The sequence below is a fragment of the Trifolium pratense genome, linkage group LG3 (genome assembly GCF_020283565.1).
Source record: "Trifolium pratense cultivar HEN17-A07 linkage group LG3, ARS_RC_1.1, whole genome shotgun sequence".
NCBI classification, from domain to species: domain Eukaryota; kingdom Viridiplantae; phylum Streptophyta; class Magnoliopsida; order Fabales; family Fabaceae; genus Trifolium; species Trifolium pratense.
Window position 1 is genome coordinate 13,405,564 of NC_060061.1, and position 14,809 is coordinate 13,420,372.

Here is a 14,809-nt window from a genome sequence, read left to right on the forward strand (position 1 = left end):
CACTTTTTATGTTTACACTGCACGAGTTTATTCGCTGCTCTAATATGTTATTAAATAGAAACAGTTTTTTTCACGTTTAAAATGCATAAATTTATCCACGGCTATAGTACGCTACTTGATAGAAATAATTTTTTTGTTTTCAACGTCAATTTAATCTGATTCGGAGGTCAATTCAAACATCAGGTTGTTTCAACCTCTTTCGATCGTAGTTGCGGGGAATCGAATTGTGTTCCTCCCAACCAAATTCAGCGTCAATCACCACAAACCAACTAAGGATTTTATTATAGAATAAATTTGTGGTGAAAATTTTAGTTCAGGCCGAGAAGATATTAGGACTTAAAGAAAATTTACAAAAATATTTATATTTATTTTTGTGAAAAACGGAAATAAATTATACTAATATAAGTAATTACATTATATACTAATATGGCTTTTTACTTTATTTTATCTTTTATAGGCTTTTTAGTTTGGTAGTGCGTATATATAGGATGTAGGAACTAGGATTATAGGATTGTGTCCTTTGTTTATTTTCCATAAGTGAAAGTGAATGTGTACTATTGTCCTTGAAGGATATAATTTGTGCGTGCTCATTTTGAATCAGTTTGAAAAGTGGTTTATTTACTACAATTAGTCTATTATTGCAATTACTACTCTTACTAACAGTGATCAATATCATCAAAAATTGGGGTTTTATTGTTATATCTTGTCTTCTTTTTTTTTTAAGGACTTTACATCTTGTCGTATTAAGAATTGGGAAAATAATGTATCTAAGTCAAAATCTATATAAGATTCTATTTATTATTAAGCCTGTGATCGCATTTATAAGCTATATATAATACAGTATATCTTCTCTTATTAAAGCAAAAAAATATACAGCTAGACTGTAATAATGATAACAAAAATGTAAAACTAGATCCTCAATAACTTCGTCACTTTAGATGAGAAAATATGTTTGTTTTTTATTTTTAACTAAAAAATACGTTTGTTTAATTAGTAAAAAAAATATATATATTTGTTTTATCAATCATTAATTGGTTCAGTGGTGATTGGAGCTAGATTTGATAGGAAGAACCACGGTTCGATCCCCACGACTGCGATCGAGAGATGACTGAAACCACTTGATGTCAAAATTGACACATGAACCAGATTAGACGATCAAGTGAGCGGATACTGGTGGTGAAAACAAACACAAAAAAAGTTTGTTTTATTTCAATTTTTGTGGGAATAATTTATTATCATATTTTATTTACTTCGCAACCGAGCTCAAAATTATCGGGTACCTTTTCCTGAGAACCGTAGAGTTAACACAAAAAAAAATGTTTGTCTTTAATATATATCTTTTAATTTGTTTTTCTTTCTCTTTTAGTTATAAATAAGTGTTATTTCCACATATTTGTTTCTTTCTTATTTTTCGTTTTGGTACGGTGTATTTTATTTGCATGTCTTGATGCAATATATATTATTTTCCCTTCTTGGTGCGATATTCATTTGTTTCAGGTTATTAGATGATTTGTTTCGATATATTGCAGATTCAATCAATGTCGACTCTGGTGTCAACAATCCTACAAATCTTGAGTTTTGTGTGGTGCATCTTTTTTCCGTCTTAGTGTCGCATTCATTGTTTCAGGTTGAATGATTAGTTTCGCTCGATCCAGTGCATATCCAATCAATGTTGATTTAAGTGTCATCAATGCTACATATTTGGATGACATAGATATTCCAGACACTTAAATACAATCATAATTGTATGATGCAATTTGTCGTTATGCAATTAACATGAATATTGTGGCTTTGTTCGCAAAATATCATTTAATTTTAGTCAAAAAAATATACTAAAAATAACAATGATAGCCAGGTGATTGAGCTGAAGTGGTTCATGAGCTCTCCTATTACTAGTTCGAGAGAAATCGAGTTTGATTTTTAGTGGGAATGGTTTTTTGCCAAACTTTCTTTACCTCACGGTCGAACTTTAGATTACCGAGAACCCTTTCTCATATAAATTAGGAATTTAGATTCTCTACATTCAAAAATCTGACATTCACCTATACTCACTTTATATTATATTTAGTGCAGAAATGTTATGAGGGAGAATGGAGGGAGAGAGATAATATGGTAGATGATAATTATAAATTATTTGACCTTAAAAATAAACTATATGTAGGTGAATGTAGAGGATCCAAATCCATAAATTAGAGGGTTGATGCCAAATAAAATAACGATGATATTTATTCATTCAAATTGACGACCAAACTAGACATGTCTCACTACTAGAAATATCGCCTTTAGAGACCGATTTAGCGACCGAAAATATGCAAAATCCGTCGGGGGAACATGTGGGGCACACAAGGTGGATTTTCCACTCCCAACCAAATTTTCTCCATAGCACAAGCCAAGAATCGAACCCTTGACTACATGCTTAGACTCTGTTTGGATTGATGATACAAAACGGAATGGAGCATAATGAAATATAATAGAATTGAGTGGAACGGAGCGAAATGGAGTAAAAATATCATTCCATTGCATACACCCCAATTTGGAGGGGAAAGAAAATTATAAGATTCGATGAGATGGGATGGAATGAGTTCCATTGTATTCCATTTCACTCCATTCATTTTTTGCAAATCCAAACAATAGAATTTAGTTAGTTACCCCTCCATTCCATTCCATTCCACCTTTTACCACCAATCCAAACATAGCATTAAGGGGATCATGAACATTACTACTCAGATAAATTCGTTGTTGGTTATTTTTATTACTGTTATTTCCTTCACTATTAAAGTTTTGAGGTGTATAAAAGAGATTTTAAAACGTCACATTTTTGCATTTATATTTCTTAAACTATTATATAATAATGGAAGAAATGGAAAGAATACGAAATAGAGTGGATCTTAACTCGTAAATTTTAGTTTGCAATCATCCACTGTCCAACACCTCAGTTTGACTGTTAGACTCGTTAAACTTCAAAAGAAAATAAAAATAGTTATTTATTATTTATTTATTAGTATTATTTTTTATCGGTTTTCTATAGATTCTCTCTACTTGACACGGTCATATTCAATATTTTGTCGGACACTAAATATAAATATTTATTTAAAATTAAATTATTTGAATATTAATTTGTTACGCTGTGCGCTATGACCAACCTTGTTGGTTTTTATTACTATTTTATACAATAAAAATAATGATTATATTATCAAATTATCATATGAACTTGTTTCACAACTAATGGTGTCACTTTATTTCTTATTATTCTATGCCAATTTAGTCATTAAAAACCGGTTAAATAGTAAAAAATTGATATAGCAAACAACTTCCTACTATGCTGAATTCAACGATGTTTTCTCTCTAGGTCTCCCATATATCTTTTATACCTCAAATATTTTAATTTTACCCTTACTAAAAACTTAGGAATGAACTGGATCCCAAACATAATCTTACCTTAATAGTAATACCAATGAAGTTCACCTAACAGCTTTTAACACTATGCAACACTTCGTCAAAAAAACACTATGCAACATGAATCTACAATGCAATAGTTAATTTCTGTACTTTTTTACCACCTACTAGTCTACTACTTATTTGGTACCTACAAGCTGGTTGCTTCCCAATGTTTCTTGCCTTTTAAGATTGTCATCCTTGACCGTTAGATGCATCTTGTACTGCATTTTATTGGCCAACATTTCAAGAAACTAATGAGATACTGTATGATCTATGTCCTCCCTTTTTTTTCCATCCAAGACTCAAAACATTACTCCTTCAGTAATTTATTATATCAACCATTTGACAAAAACCATGATTATTAGGAAATTATTTTGGAGTAATAAATTTGTCTTAAAAATGTGTCATTGTTTCCATCAAAAAAGAAAGAAAGAAAAAAATATGTCACTACTATTAAATTATTCTTTGTATATAAATATATTTATGGTTGATTTTTCATATTCAAAGACATTGATAAAATTAATAAGCGGTATGTTTGAAAAAGAATAATAAATGCATTTAAAAATTTGTGGCGGATCCTAAATTTAGGGAATTTTTTTAAATTTTTATAAAATAATATTATAATTAGAGAAGAAAGAAATATAACTATTTTGTAAGGATGATTGTAAAAAAAATTGTAAGGATGAGTCATCGCACCAATTATAAAAGAAAATTAACCAAATATAAAAACATACAAAAAGACTATTTAGTATAATAAAGGCAAAATTACACTACAGATCCTTTATCTTATTTTTTTGTAACACTTTGGTCCTTTATCTTTTTTTTGTAACAATTTGGTCCTTTATCTTTTTTTTTGTAACACTTTGATCCTTATCTTATTTATTTATAAAAAACTAGCTGGACACCCGTGCGTCCGCACGGGAGTCGCGGCGTTGCCGCTCCTCACTTGCTAACATGAAATAATAATTTACTAGAAAGTAATTCAAAAGATAAAAAAATAAATAAGAAAGGATATAATATTTGGTAAAAAAAAATAGAAAAAGAACAATGGTAAAACCATCACAAAAAAGCCTCAGATATCCGTATTAGTATAATATGAATTTTGTTCAAAAAAAAATAAATAAATATAGATAATGGAAAAATCATGAAAAAATAGGCTACCTTATTAATATATTAGTAAAAACATCGTCTTGTAAAAATAACCAAAAACTTATGTCTGTGTATTCAATATATAAGTATAAATATAGTCCCGTAAAAATTATTAGAATATAGGCAACCTTATTAATATGTTAGTGAAAATATAGGTCTCACAAAAATCATCAAAATAATTAGGTCACCGTATTAAATATTAAATATGAGTATAACCCGTAAAATTGTAAAAAAAAATAGACAACATAAAAAATAAGTTTTCATGTTAATATATGAGTATAAATATATGTTCCGCATATACAATAGAACATGCAAGCTTATTAATATAAGTAAAAAACATAGGTCCCACAAACATTACACAAAACATTAGGTCATTGTATTAACATATGAGTATAAATATAGATCTCACAAAAAATAGTAAAAAATTGGAAACTTTATTAATAAGAGTAAAAGCATATAGCCCTGCAGAAATCAGACAAAAGATTATATCCTTGTGTTAATATATGAGTATAAATATATGTCATGTAGAAATTATGAAAGAATTGACAACCTTATTAATATATTAATAAAAAACATAGGTCTCGTAAAAATCAACAAAATAATTAGGTCTCTGTATTAATATATGATCTATTAGAACCCGTAAAATTATAAAAAAATTTAATTTTTTTATTAAATTATGATTAAAAATATAAATCTTGTAGAAATTAAAAACAAAAAAGGTTCTGGTATTAATATATGAGTATAAATATACGTGCTACATAAATTATTAAAGAACGGAAAATCTTATTAATAAGAAGAAAAATATAGATCCCTCAGAATTCACACAAAAGATGATGTCCTCGTATTAATATATGAGTATAACTCGTAAAATTAATAAAAATATATACAACTTTATTAATATATGAGTAAAAATATAAGGCGCGTAGATATAACCAAAAAAATTATGTTCCCATATTAATATGAATATAACCTGTAAATTATTAAAAAAAATAGACAACATAATATATTAGTAAAACACAAGTTCCGTGAGACTAAATATAAATTCCGCATAATGTATTGGTCAATCTATTTCAAAAGAATGACCAATGTATTTATGACAAGTGAATTTTTTGTTCCGGTAAAATAAAAGGTAATTTATTTCTCAAAAAATTAATTTGTCCTTATATCAACAACAAAATATCTTCCAAAACAAAACTTCTAAAAAAATGTCATTTATTTTTTAACTTTGTATTTAATTCTTTTTTTTTTAAACTAAAAGTATCATCCGCACAACCCTGCAGAGATCAATCCCCTCGAGATGAATAAGAATTCTTATTGTTTTAGTCTCAACATTTTTTCGGGAGTTTTTCAATTATATTAGTAAAACACAAGTTCCGTGAGACTAAATATAAATTCTGCATAATGTATTGGTCAATCTATTTCAAAAGAATGACCAATATATTGATGACCAATATATCTTATTTATTTATAAAAAATAAAGGATCAAAGTGTTACAAATAAAAAAAGATAAAGGACCAAACTGTTACAAAAAAAAAGATTAAAATGTTACAAGTAAAAAAAATAAAGGACTAAAGTGTTAAAATAAAAGATAAAGGACCAAAGTGTTACAAAAAAAAGATAAAGGATCAAAGTGTTACAAAAAAATAAGATAAATGACCTGTAGTGTAATTTTGTCTATAATAAAAGAAGAATTAATCTCGGATACGTCTTATTTTGTGATTCATTTAATGAATCATTAGAGTGCGCGTTGTGTTGCGTGAGGAGTTAATGGCTATTCCAATCGATCGATCCTTTGCTTCTGGTCGTCTCGCTCTCATCGCTTTGTTGGCTTGGCTGACAGCCCGCCTCTATTGCTAATCCAAGAGAGGCAGCAAATCGAATGATGTGGCAACCTTGAGCTCTTCTTCTTTGCGCCCTCTTTGCCGCTGCTATTTATATTCCATCTGGTGGTATACTAGAGTCTGCCTAAAGGTTGCTCTTCTAATCTACTACCATGCCAATTGAGTTTTCTCTTCAAAATCAATGACGGCAGTGAGATGATGGCTACATGAACAATAGGAGAAAATGAGCTAGAAATTAAGATCAAATTGCATTTAAAAAACTGCACTGGTATTTTAACTTAATTTAAAATTTTAAACGGGTCATTTATCTTATATGCTAACTTTTAATTGTTGACTTATAAGTTATAACGAATAACGAATAAGTTACCTTATAATTTTAGCAGATAAATTAGCTGATCAAATTTGTAGTATTTGATAAAATTAACAGTTGAACTAACTTTATTAATATGAAATGACATAAAAAAAATGCTTCATTAATATTTAACCTTTTTCAAGTAAGATGACCGAAATAAAATTGGAAGAAAAAATTAATAGTTCTTCTTTTCATGCCCCTGAGTCCTTCATGCACCCCCAACCTTCCAATTATACGCCTCGCACCATAGGATACGAGTGTGTAAATAGCAAAAATTGGAAGGAAAAAAAAAGTTCACAATCTAGGGTGCAAATTGAGTTCGCTACCTAGGATGCGGACCTTATAAAATCTAATATTTTTGTATCTCTCACCCTTCCTTCGCCCGTATTTTATAAGGTTCTCGCGAATTGTTTTTTTTTTCTTCCATATTTTACGCCCCTGAGTTCCCTACTTTGGTAATGAGGGAGTATTTTTGAAATTCTATAAGCTACAAGTTTTAAGTTATAAGGCCTATTTGGATAAACAATTTATTTGCAGCTTATTGCACAAACACTTATCATAATAAGTGTGATAAGTGTTTATGTATAAGTTTATATAAGTTGTTTTTATATAGTTACAAGCTATTTTCAAAAGTTATATTGGAGAACTTACGAAAATAATTTGAAAAAAATTATGAAAATTGTTATAAGCTAGTATTTTCATAAGTTCTTCAAAACAGTCTCACAAAAAGCATGCCAATAAATAAGTCAATCCAAACAGGTCAATAAACTAATTGAATTAACTTATCAAAATAAGCTATATGTTTGTGAGGAAAAAAAACGTTACCAAACATTTTTTTGGTCATACGAGCTTATAAGACATAAGCTCTAAAACATGAAAAGATGGCACTTTTGGAATTACATTGGAATCCTCACGTTCACCTATTAGTATGATTCTATAGGCCAGGTTGATTTCAAACCACAAATATTAACATTTCTTAAAGAGATAAATATTAAAAAGTTGGTGGTTATGTTAGTTTTCAGAATTCAAATCGTTGACCTCATGCTTAAAACTACGTTGGTGCCCCTTAATGAAGTCACATGGAGACTAACTCTTAAGTTGAAAACAATCTACTATTGATATTAAAAAGTAAAATTGGTAGCAGCATGCTGTTAAGAACATGCAATATAAAAGAGGTATGGTTGATGTTTCAGTATCTTGCATACATTTTGAAGATGAATTTCAGGTTTACCACCCAACAAGCAAGAGTTTCAAAAGAGCCATCCGAATATATAAACCATATTTGGCCTGCCTAAAGTAAGCAGCTCTTGGATCAGCATCAACATCGAGAGTGATCTGCACGAAAACAATACCAAATTTGTAAATTGTGTAAACTCGGTGCTTATGCTCCTAGAGGGACCCTGCACAAGTCATAACATATTGATATAGAATGCTTACTTCGTCGAGCCTTGGAAGAGGGTGCATAACCACAGCATGTCTCTGCATCACCTTGAGAATATTCTGATTCACAATATATTTGCCTCTAGCTTTTTCATAAAGGTCAAGTCTTTCTCCAAATCTTTCTTTTTGAATACGAGTTTGATAAACCACGTCACACTCTGACGAAACTTCCACTAAATCAGAACTTTCTTTCCAATCCACTCCTTTTGATGTCAAGTAGTCTTTTATATCATCCTATACGTGTAAATATCATAAGTGACATACCAAGGTTGTGCTTTATAGCGACACAAATGGCAAGATTCAAAATGACAATATATATCTGCCGAGATACATTGTGATCGTAATCCCAAATCCATTTTCTAACTACCAGTTATTATAAATCTCAAACATACACTATGAGTAAAAATAAGAATGTTCAACCATTACCTTCATTTTTACCACATCAGGGGAGACAAAATAAATTTTCACATCCTTGTACTTTGCAAGCAAGTAGGCCAATGAACGAACCGTCCTCCCATTAGCTAGGTCTCCCACAAGCCCAACTTTTATACCATCAAGCTTTCCAATCTCTCTTTCAATGGTATAGACATCCAAAAGTGCCTGAGTAGAGTGATTGAAATAGTAGCTAAGCTTTGAACTCACATTATTATAGTTGTATTTCAATTACAGACTATCACAAAACTAGACCTTGAACCTGCCTCAAGAAGTCTTATACAGCATTTGAAAGATAACAAAGAAAAAGTTTCTTTTTAAAAAAATGAACACAGAATCTGTTGAAGCATGAAAGTGCTTAATAACACATGCAAATGGGAAGATTATATATAGTTCACAATAGGCTAAAGTCAGGGTCTACAAAAGAACGAGTTCAAGCTAACACACTCTAAAGTTTTTGCTAGACCTTGGTCAAATGTTTGTGTTGATCATAATTAATAGTTTATCAACGTGGATGTTAGTGAGAGGTGAAACATAGCAGAAACAAAAACTCATGTTCTGTCTTTTAATATTTGAATGTCATGGAACTCTATTTTGATCATCATCATGTTTGATGCTTTTAAAATTTTCATCAAATTTTGGGTGGCCTTTATACTTTTCAAAATCCGGAATGCATATACTTTTTCACAATCATTTATGTTAAACCAAAAAAACAAAATGCATCCATGATACAAACTAGAAGGATTGAAAAATGGACTAGCAGTGAGAGATAATTTCCCCAACATAATATAATCCAAAACACAGGTACTTTGGTTGCAACAGAATCCAACATGGAAACATGCATACCTGGCTCGGATGTTGTCCAGGACCATCCCCAGCATTGACTATTGGAACACTAGCTATAGCTGCAGCTCTTCTGGCAGCACCACTTTCAAAGTGTCGAAGCACAATTAAGTCAGAGTAACCCTCAACTGTTCTTATTGTATCTGCAGGTAAAACACCATAAAAATCCATAAAGAAAGAAATCCACATTAAAATTGAAATTAAAAAGGAAACCGAAGGTATTCAATCAAAACCTTCAAGCGTCTCTCCTTTAGCCGCAGACGAAAATTCTCTAGCATTTTCAGTTGTTAAAACCTCTCCACCTAATCTTCTCATGGCAGACTCGAATGAAAGTCTAGTTCTAGTAGAGGGCTCATAAAATAAGGTAGCCATAAGATAACCCTTTAAAATCTGGCTTTCAGGAGAATTCCTTTCAATATTCTCCATATCTCGTGCAACTTCAAAAATGGCATTGAGAATATCTCTATCAAACTGTTGAGCATCAAGAACATCATCAAGTTGAAATTTATGCCCCTCTGAAAAACAATGGATTCCATCTCTTTGCCAGTTTTTTTTCATTTTGTCACATTTTGACAAATTGTTCATGCATAAAAATCTTGAAATAGGATAGCATGTTGATTTTAAATAACTAGGTTCCTTATAGGAGATTTTGCTATGACAGCGTACAACATCTTTAGGGCATTTTGATATCGTTGGAGCAAGCACATCCATGTGCGTTGAGCAGGAGAAAAGTGAAGATGAAGCAGCCATTGCAGAAGAAACTGACCCTAAAAAAGCAAAGAGGTTATTAGTTGGCTAAACAGATATTGTTTTCAAACCATCCTTCAAAGTAAAACAACAAAGCATTCAAGTAAAGGATCACATAAAATTGTCTCTGCATCGGAGGTTTCTATCGTTGAAAAATTTGGCGGCTTTTTCTCGTAATAGCTCATAAGAAACAAAACACACATGATCATTTCCCCCAATTCTAAAACAACGAAGATACTCGAGCACTCTAGATTTTCAAACCATTTTGTCATATCCTGATATGAACAATACGAACTTATTGGAATCCCGACCATTAGTGTCAGGACAGTCATAACACAATTACAGATACTAGACTATTTCAACCACCCTACATACTAGTTTGTAAAATTCTGCTTTGAACTTGAAACTTAATCACTAATAATTAGTCATGACAAAATTTAAAGATATCAGGCAGCCATTTGAAGATCCCAAACCCTTGATCACAAAATTATCCCAGACGAAACTATTATTCCTAGTGTCAAAATTGGATTGATCTTTAAACAATAAACCAGAATTCAAACACAAAAACAACAAATGGAAATGAGAGACAACAATAAGAACTCAATGCACCTTTGCACCACCTGCTCATGAAATATATCAAAAACAAATATTCAGACTTTAACTGCAACCTTTACAGCATTATCTTAAGTGTCCAAGCTCAGTAGCGCCAATACTTTTGATCGAAGGTGTGTCCCAGTATCCAAGACGTGTCAATGTCCGACACCAACAAAACACTGACGCACTTGATTACACTCAAATATGTCGTTTTCTCAAAATTTTATCCGGTGTCGGTGTTTGTGTTTCATAGTCTGGAAGTCTATGAAGCATGGACATAGACACGTCGACACCAATAATAATCCGAGCAAATTACATAATTCAGTATAATTATAAGTGTCGGTGTCCAACACCGACACATGTCCGACACCGGGACACGTCTAATCTGAAGAGTGTCCGTGCTTCCCAGGTGGAAGTATTCTACATGGATGACCCATCATCTATGTAAGGAGACCAATGAAACACATAAAAAGAAGTCCACAAAAAAAATACCCACATGCAAAAATTCAATATTTACACCTCTATGGACAAAATAATAACAAGCTATATTATATTCTTATATACACATGAAGGATAGACAACAAGCTTGAAGGAAAAAGATACTGTACATAGACACCTATATATACCTGTGTTTAAATGGCAGTGCAGTTACCTCTGGACTACAAAGCTGGTGAAATTGAGAATAGAAGAAGATCTTTTCATTTCAGTGAATCTCACAATTTTGATCAGAGTTAGAAATATAATCCGGATCTTCCTTAGTACACGGCGCAATCATACTTTGCACCTTAATCAAAAGCAAAAAGCAAATCAATTTTTTGAAGGACTAGGGAGAAAAAATTATGTTTATACCCTTACTAGAAACTCAAATTTACAAAAATACCATCTTTATGACTTGATCCTTCCCTCTTCTTTTTCACGCGAAACCCTTTCCTTTGTTCTCTCTGCTGACTCACCGCCGTTCGCCCATCCACCGCCGGCCATCTCCGGACACATCCGTAAAACTGTTATAATCATAATGCCACTGCCGATGCGAATTCGATTGCCACTACTCCATTACTCCACAACAACAACTCTTCGCCTTTCATCCTCTTCACTCGCTCTGCCATTTTTGCACCAACGACGAAGTTTCTCTTATGTCTCCAGTGATGATTCCGACCTTGAATCCGACTCTACTCACTCTCAACGAAAATTCATCAGCAACACACCTTTGGCAAATCCGAACAATAAGGTATTACTTTACATTGCATAACATAAAAATTCTTTAGTAAAAAAAATAATTTTTTTTTTGTTAATCAGTGTCAATTTTTCTTTTGCAGTGCTTAACAAAAGCCCCAACGTTGGATGAATCGCTTAGTCTCTTCTACAAGCTTGACCCATCTTCCAAAAGTGCACGAATTTGCAACCCACTGTTGAAGAGTTTGCTCAAATTGGGTCGTACTGATGATGCCCGCCACCTGCTCGATCAAATGCTTCAACCGGATTCTAAGTTTCCTCCTGATGATTTCACTGGTGAAATTGTTTTTGGTGACTTGGTGAAGAGGGACCGCCCCGGAAATGGCCTTGCTGATGAGGAAATTGTTGGGTTGGTTACTAAGCTTGGTGAACGTGGAGTTTTTCCTGATACGTTTAAGCTTACTCAGTTGATATCCAAACTGTGTGGGAACCGGAAGAACGGTCTAGCGTGGGATATTTTGCATAATGTGATGAAATTGGGTGGTGCAGTTGAAGCTGCATCTTGCAATGCTTTGTTAACAGGGCTGGGAAGGGAAAGAGAAATTAAGAAGATGAATAAACTGTTGGCAGAGATGGAAGAAAAGAAGATACATCCCAGTGTCGTAACTTTTGGGATTCTTATTAATAATTTGTGCAAGGCTAGGAGGATCAATGATGCGCTGGTGGTGTTTGATAAACTGAGAGGTAAGGGAGAAAAGAGTTGGATTGGTGTTGAACCTGATGTGGTTTTGTATAACACTTTGATTAATGGACTTTGTAAAGTTGGGAGGGAAGAAGATGGTTTGAGTTTGTTGGAAGAGATGAAAACTGATATGAAAAATAAGCCAAACGCTGTTACATATAATTGCTTGATTGATGGGTTCTGCAAAATTGGCAACATTGATAAAGCACGTGAGCTATTCGGTCTGATGAAAGAGGAACAAGTACAGCCAAATGTGGTCACCCTTAATACATTGGTTGATGGTATGTGCAAAACTGGAAAGGTCTATAGTGCAGTTGAGTTTTTCAATGAGATGAAAGGCAAGGGCCTGAAAGGAAATGCTGTTACTTACACTGCGCTGATATCTGCCTTCTGTGGTGTGAACAATATTGATAAAGCCATGCAATATTTTGATGAGATGTTGAGTTCTGGATGCTCACCTGATGCAATTGTTTACTATAGTTTGATATCTGGTTTAAGCATTGCTGGAAGGATGGATGATGCCAGTGTTGTTGTGTCACAATTGAAACGGGCTGGGTTTGGTCTTGATAGAGAATGCTACAATGTTCTCATCAGTGGATTCTGCAAGAAGAAGAAGCTGGAACGAGTTTATGAAATGCTCAACGAAATGGAAAAAACTGGAGTTAAGCCTGATATTGTCACCTATAACACTTTAGTTTCTTATCTTGGCAAAGCTGGAGATTTTGCAAGTGCTACTAAGGTGATGAAAAAGATGATTAAAGAGGGTCTTAAGCCCTCTGTTGTCACATATGGGGCAGTTATACATGCATATTGTTTAAAGAAGAATGTTGATGAGGCCATGAAGATTTTTGAGGAAATGTGCTCTACATCTATGGTTCCTCCCAACACTGTGATATACAACATTTTAATAGACGCTCTGTGCAAAAATAACAATGTTGAAAGGGCTGTTTCTTTGATGGGTGACATGAAAGTAAAGGGGGTTCGGCCTAATACAACCACATATAATGCTGTTCTGAAGGGGGTTCGGGATAAGAGAATGCTGGACAAAGGATTTGAACTTATGGACAGAATGGTGGAAGATGCTTGCAGTCCTGACTATGTAACCATGGAGATTCTTACTGAATGGCTTTCTGCTATTGGTGAAATAGAAAAACTGAAACTTTTTGTCGAAGGATATCGGGTTTCCTCTAATCCATCATCACTTCAAACTTAAATATGTTAGTAGTAGGTTTGAACTAAGTCAAAATGATTAGCTTTTAATTGTCAAAGCTCCAAATTTTTGTATTATTTTTAGCTCATTTTGAAACCATTATAGTTGAATCAAAACATGAATTGTACATGTAAATTTATAATTTATGCCTGTTTAATTTATTGTCGTCGTGATTTTGTTACATTTTCAAGTAGGTTTTAAATGGAGGAGTACTCCTAGAATAAATTCATGGTTGGCAGCCTGAGATTATTAATTGTTATTTATTGGTCATTGTGTAGTATGTACTGCTGCTATACACAGGTAGATATTGATTGAAGATAATTTGCATAAGACGTCAACTGATTCTTAAGGGTATGTTAGTACTGGATTTTATTCTGCATCATGGTCAGATTCTATCTTAGATATGCTACCTGTGAGTTTTTTTTTATGTGTGCTTGTGTAAATAATGATAATGGGATATCATATATACTTTTAGATTTAATAGAAAGCTTATCTGTGGTTAAAGTAGAACTATGTTGTGTGTGGTTAAATGCAGTGTATGGGAAAGTATGCAACACATGATACCTTCCGCCTAAACCACTGAAGGTGGAAAGGTAAGCTCTGAATGTCAATTACTTAACAATGGCGACGATGGAAAAATGTTTTTACTGTCTGTGGAGGCATTTGGCTTGATTTTCATTTGCGTTAATGCTCTTTACCACTTAGTGCATCATAAGATACTGAAAACCATGCTCAATAACACACAACGCTATCATGTGTAAGAGCATTAACGCAAATGAAAATCAAGCCAAATGCCTCCACAGACAGTAAAAACATTACGACTGTCGCATGTCAATTCGATACAAAAC

The 14,809-nt window shown here is 32.6% G+C and overlaps 2 protein-coding genes across 7 annotated transcripts; one reads left to right on the forward strand and one right to left on the reverse strand.

The window, feature by feature from the left end:
• Window positions 1-7,795: 7,795 nt before the first annotated feature.
• Window positions 7,796-11,619, reverse strand: LOC123918762 (aspartate carbamoyltransferase 3, chloroplastic). Of its 6 annotated transcripts, none has more exons than XM_045970915.1 (6): window positions 11,489-11,619; window positions 9,729-10,256; window positions 9,499-9,638; window positions 8,647-8,820; window positions 8,218-8,454; window positions 7,796-8,115 (listed from the first exon to the last, which is right to left on the reverse strand). In XM_045970915.1, the coding sequence occupies exons 2-6, from the start codon at window positions 10,243-10,245 to the stop codon at window positions 8,008-8,010; spliced, it is 1,176 nt and encodes a 391-aa protein (XP_045826871.1). In that variant the 5' UTR covers window positions 10,246-10,256; window positions 11,489-11,619; the 3' UTR covers window positions 7,796-8,007. The 6 variants fall into 6 exon arrangements, with proteins under 6 accessions (XP_045826871.1, XP_045826870.1, XP_045826868.1 ...); XM_045970914.1 differs by having other exon boundaries at window positions 9,729-10,262; XM_045970912.1 differs by having other exon boundaries at window positions 11,463-11,601.
• Window positions 11,620-11,637: 18 nt separating this feature from the next.
• LOC123918754 (pentatricopeptide repeat-containing protein At3g61520, mitochondrial-like) lies at window positions 11,638-14,205 on the forward strand. Its single transcript, XM_045970901.1, has 2 exons — window positions 11,638-12,064; window positions 12,153-14,205. The coding sequence occupies exons 1-2, from the start codon at window positions 11,852-11,854 to the stop codon at window positions 13,962-13,964; spliced, it is 2,025 nt and encodes a 674-aa protein (XP_045826857.1). The 5' UTR covers window positions 11,638-11,851; the 3' UTR covers window positions 13,965-14,205.
• The last annotated feature ends 604 nt before the right edge of the window (window positions 14,206-14,809 follow it).